Here is a 5,604-nt window from a genome sequence, read left to right as displayed (position 1 = left end):
ATAATTATAGTTGTTTAATAATAGTAAAAAGAAACACATGTAAATAAAACTTTGTAAATAAAAAAAATCGTAATAAAGTAGATATTAAAAAAAAATATATATATCCATCATGCACATGAAAGCTAAAATACATTCGTTTACCATAATGACATGACTATATAAAAAAAAGTAATTTTATCCATTTAATTGTAGCTAACGAATACAGATTGAGAAACATGTATCTAATATAAAATAAATAAAATGTAAGAAGGAACACTTCTAATAAAATATCTATAGAGTAAGAGCGGCATATTTGGGATAAATGTTTGTTTTTTTTTTTGCGAATATCTTTAAACAAGAAACAGCATAGTTCGAACAAGAATGCGTTAAATTATTCTTAATTTTCTAGATATCGAGCTATTCCACATTACCTGGAGTAACTCAAATATACCGACCTTCCTCAATCTATTAGACATGAAAAAAAAAAAGTGTGCCAAAACACAATCATCCAAGTCACTAGCAATTGACAGTTGGCTCAGATGTCAACTTGACGAGTGTCAACCGTATGGAATTGATAAACAAATATACCCGATTTAACATGTAATTTGGATAAAGAATAAAAATATTGTAATTGCTACGGGTACACTAATAATAATTAAACGAAAAGAGAATATAGTATCATAATTACCCACAAGAATTGACCATTGTGGGACAATATAAACATCATTGTGATGGTAAAAAAACAATTAAGTGTAAGTGAACTTTAACTTAAGATAAGCATTGTGTAGATTTTAAATAAATTTCACACATATGCATATCAATTGCAAGTAATACGAAATGTTATCGAAAGAATAGAGGGACTTCAAAATGTACTATGGCAGCGCTTCTTAACCTTTTACAGTTCACGGACCCCTGGGCAATCAAGCACAATTTCAAGGACCCCTTAATAATAAAAAAAAACATTAATAATTTTCTGAACATTTATTTTAGTATCTACTATATATATATTAAGAAAAGTACTTAGTTATACAAAAACGTTAGTGTGAAGGTTGGTGCTGCTTTTTTGCAACTAAGTTAGTGATGTTTGGGTTGATGTTGCTATTAAGTTGTAATCTCAAATCGGATTCCACATGCAATCTGTTTCTGTATTTATTTTTAGTATATACCAGAGCAGAGAATGCCTTTTCACAGAGGTATGTGGTTGAGAAAAGCAGCAAATGTTTCAGTGCTTCTTCTGATATTTCCTTATAATCTTTTTTTACATTCAACCAAAAACTTGACAAAGAGAATTCCTTGAAAGTTCGTTTCAAAGCTGAATCACAGGATATTTCGATTAATTGATTTTCCTGTACCGTTGTCAAGCCAATGATATCAGTAACGTCTGTGTTGAAAGGGTCTACTATCCAAGTTTTATTTTTGTCGGGTACTGGAAAATAATTCCGAAACGAAGACCTCAACGTGCGGAGGTGTTTAATCATTTCGTCTTGTACTTGTGTTGACAACGTTGCTTCACCAGAGGATTCCAAAAACGCTGCCAGTGTAGGAAAGTGATTATAGTTTTGTTTAATTGTACGATTAGTCCAAAGGTCAATCTTTTTTAGCATCGTTTCTATTTTATCTTCAACTTGGAAGATGTTGTTATCTCTCCCTTGCAGACCCAAGTTCAGCTCGTTAAGGGCATTAAAGATATCAGCTAAATATGCTGCCATTGAGAGCCATCCAAAGTCATTAAATTTATCAGCATGTTTATTAGCTCCGCCTACAGAATTTTTCAAAAAGAATATTCTTATCTCATCTCTCAGCTCAAAAACACGTGACACAACTTTGCCACGAGATAACCAACGTACTTCAGCATGCAATAACAACTGCTTGTGAATGCTTCCCATTTCTTCACAAATCATTCCGAAAATACGGGAATTTAGAGGCCTCGCTTTAATAAAATTCACTACCTGCACTATGTCATCTAACACTGTTTTTAATTTTTCTGGCATATTTTTAGCAGCTAATGCCTCTCTATGAATGCAGCAATGATGCCAGACAATAGATGGATTCATCTTCTTTACGCGCGCCTGAAGTCCTATTCGTGTACCGGTCATAGCTCGAGCACCATCGGTACTAACCGCCACACATTTATCCCACGGTATTTCATGAGTGGACATAAATTTGTTCAATACTTCAAAAATAGCTTCACCTGTAGTATGCGAAGGCAGAGGCATACAGAATAATAAATCCTCATTTATACCGTCGTTGTGTTCGTAACGAACATATGCAAGCAAGTTTGCATCATTGCTAATATCTGTGCTCTCATCTAATTGCAAAGCATAAAATGTGCTCGCTTTAACGTTCAAAATCAACTGCTCTTTAACATTTCCTGACATTTCATCAATTCTACTCTTCACTGTACTGTTTGATAACGATATTATGTCCAATTCCTTGGAAGCTTTGTCTCCCAACATAGCAGAAACCATAATTTTAGCGCACGGTAATATTAATTCTTCGGCGATGGTGTGAGGCTTACCACTTTTTGCAACTAACAAGGATACTTGGTAAGACGCTAATACAGCATTTTCGTTATTGGTCCCAGTAGCAGTCTTCATCATTGTTTTTTTGCTTCGCTCTAATTCCGAAGCTTTAATTTGGAAAAAGGATTTAGATTTCTCACGAAGATCTTGGTGTTTTGTTTCTAAATGACGTCGGAGTTTGGCCGGTTTCATTGACTCATTCGACAAAACTTCGTAGCATATGACGCACTGAGGTCTTTCTTCGCCGTTTAAATTGGTACTTGTGAAACCGAAAGCTAAGTATTCGTTGCAAAACTTTCGACGTTTAACCTTTGAAGTCGAAGATTTTTCATTTGCTTCGTCTGAAGCGGAATCATTTGATTTTAACCAGCGTTTCATTGTCACAAATAGTCACAATCACTTTAAAAACGTAACGTAACGTCTCCAACGCAACACAACACAAAACAAAACAATGCAGGCGCAAGCACACAACACAAATGATTACTCGGCGCTAGTGTCAGGCGCGGGCGGTGCGGGGAGAGTTATAGCCTGCACGCACATTTCGGACTTCACTTCAGTCTCGGACACCGTCGCTGGCGCACGTTCGCCATGCTAAAAGCGTAGCGATTACGAGAGACTTTTAGTTACATTTATTTGTTATTATTAAATGGTCCATAGATGAGACTACGGACCCCCATACCTATACTCGCGGACCCCCAAGGGTCCGCGGACCACAGGTTAAGAAACAATGTACTATGGGATGATTATAAATAAATGACAGTAAAACAAGATAAAGAATACATAGGATAACAACATACTATTGCTTCTTGACCAAATTTCGTCGCGTAAGTGGCCTTTTGCTGGCGTCAGGAAGAGCTGAAGGGCTGACTCGAGGCAGCACAGAGCTGGCAGGCTTGTCAACGGACCGTGATGAAGGCGATGGACTGGGGAACATCTTCAGGCATTCATCGAAATCTTCCTGAGTGGTGACACGCCTGCGCTCATTATTTGGCAATTTGATATATATGTTTCCATTAAGGGTCCAGGTGTTAGTTATGCCAAATCTTTTTCTAGCTTTTGTGAAGAGAGATTGACGAACCTTAGTCAAGAATTCACTCAGCACAACTGGAGACGATTTCAATTTCTTTTTATTACTCCAAATGAGACTTTTTACTTTTAAGTCATTAAATCGAACAACAATGGGTCGAGGAGCCTTCTCAGACTTGCTTCCTATACGATGGCAGTACTGGATCACACCTGGCTGAATATCAGGGATGCCCATCAACACTTGAATTGTTCCAAGGACAGTTGAAACCAAGTTCTCACCTTCAGCCTCCTGAATACCACCGAACAGCAGAGCATTTCTTCTGGAAGTGTTGTCGATGTCATCAATTTGTGATGATAAATTAGTGACAAGTGTCCTTAGGAGGTCCAAGATGTTCCACACTGAGGCCTTAAACTCTTTAAACTCACTTGCAAGTTTATCAAGACTATTCCTGTTACCTTCAGTGCTACTTGTGGATTTCAGTTGTTTTTCGAATTCTGCCATCCTATTACCAAGCGATTCTGCTATGTTTTTATGAACTTCCAGTATATCTTCCACTCTTGCCATTGTATTTAAGAATAAATAATGTTTTATTTGTGACGTGTAAAAAATTCCTTGGGAAAGTTTGTAGAGCCAACAGGTGAGCGTAATTATTATGCAATTAAAGACATAAGAACCACAATAACTTATGTAAAGTAGCCTATATATGTCACTTATGTAAAATATTACTTTTTAAACTGTTAAAATAAATTTTAAACAAAAGAAATAAAGAAAATTTTGGAGAGTGATTTTTTTAACAGTGTGCACTTTTTGACACCTACCGCCAAAAAAAAAAAACGATATATATATAACAATAAGTAGAAAACACATTACATAATTGATTGATTCTTTGCTATTTTTATATACAAGTTAATATTCCTGTGACTCAAATAGAAAAAGAAATGCTTGGCGTTTGGAGTAGTTGTGCAGAAAGCTTCATCGAAAGTATAACACCTCGCCTCATTGTCTCCACTGATGACAAGAGGGCTGGTTCGTTTTTAGCCCAGAAGATCGGAATTGCGATTCAACGGGGAAATGCTGCAAGCATTCTTGTCACCATTTCATGCGGTCAAGATTTGTACAGTAACTATTTATAATTCAATTTTGTATATATTTAAGCAGTTAATGATATTAATTTTCAAGTTAATAGTAAAAATAATGTATTTATTATGCCGGATATACGCTAAAACTGCTGTCAAGTTAACGACAAGTACAAAAATAGCACGAAATCATAACTTTTAAAACAGGTAGGTACATTTGTGTTTAATATATTATATTAATAGGTAGTTATTTGGTATACAATTTTCTTCATTCATTCTTAATATTTTTAATAATTTCAGATTTTGTGAACTAACTTACTTATTGTATGTGCGAGGGATAAATGGAGTGTATTAAGATGAGTAAAAAGTTGATACCTCGAATACGAATACCTTGAGGGAGTTGATACCTCGAAATCCGGGCTCATATTTACTAATACATGATCTTCTAGGGAGTGCATTGGTCTTCACAAAATCAAAATCAATATATCCTTTTTTCAAGTAGGATTTTACAAACTACATTTATTATTACTAATTAGTTATATACTTTTCTATTTTCTTAAGATCATAGTATCGCTAACAGACCGAAAAACTCTGTTGTAATATTTGACAAAGATTACTTATTATAACTTTAGTAAAAAAAAAGAATAACACCAAACATACTACTGCAAAATTAGGACAAGGGTATATTATTACAGTTATTGGACAAGGATATTTACCATGTTTTTTGTTTTGGTGCTCGATATTTCGATATTACCTACGAATGTCTTGTTCACGAGACTGGAATCACCAACTAAAAATAAATAAAACATCGTAAATAGCCCGTATTTAATAACTGTCATAATAACCATGTTAATTTAAAATGTGAATTTATAAAAAATCATAAAATATATTTCTCAAATGTAAATTCGTCTTTATGATTAATCAGTTGCTGGTTTTAGGATTTGAATTGTTAAAATCCGCATGAAGTATCCTTTATTCTAGTAAATGTTGTTTGATATTC

General features: G+C 34.7%; 1 protein-coding gene across 1 annotated transcript; it reads right to left on the bottom strand.

The window, feature by feature from the left end:
* Nucleotides 1-1,016: 1,016 nt before the first annotated feature.
* LOC124539631 (zinc finger BED domain-containing protein 5-like) lies at nucleotides 1,017-2,879 on the bottom strand. Its single transcript, XM_047116930.1, has one exon. It carries the CDS (start codon nucleotides 2,877-2,879, stop codon nucleotides 1,017-1,019), a length of 1,863 nt encoding a protein of 620 aa, XP_046972886.1.
* Nucleotides 2,880-5,604: the final 2,725 nt, after the last annotated feature.

Source organism: Vanessa cardui, chromosome 23, assembly GCF_905220365.1.
Source record: "Vanessa cardui chromosome 23, ilVanCard2.1, whole genome shotgun sequence".
NCBI classification, from domain to species: Eukaryota; Metazoa; Arthropoda; class Insecta; order Lepidoptera; family Nymphalidae; genus Vanessa; species Vanessa cardui.
This window is presented reverse-complemented; position numbering and strand designations above follow the sequence as displayed.

Excerpts from the sequence above, each read along its gene's own strand:
- LOC124539631 (XM_047116930.1), bottom strand. The coding sequence starts at position 2,879 with ATGAAACGCTGGTTAAAATCAAATGATTCCGCTTCAGACGAAGCAAAT.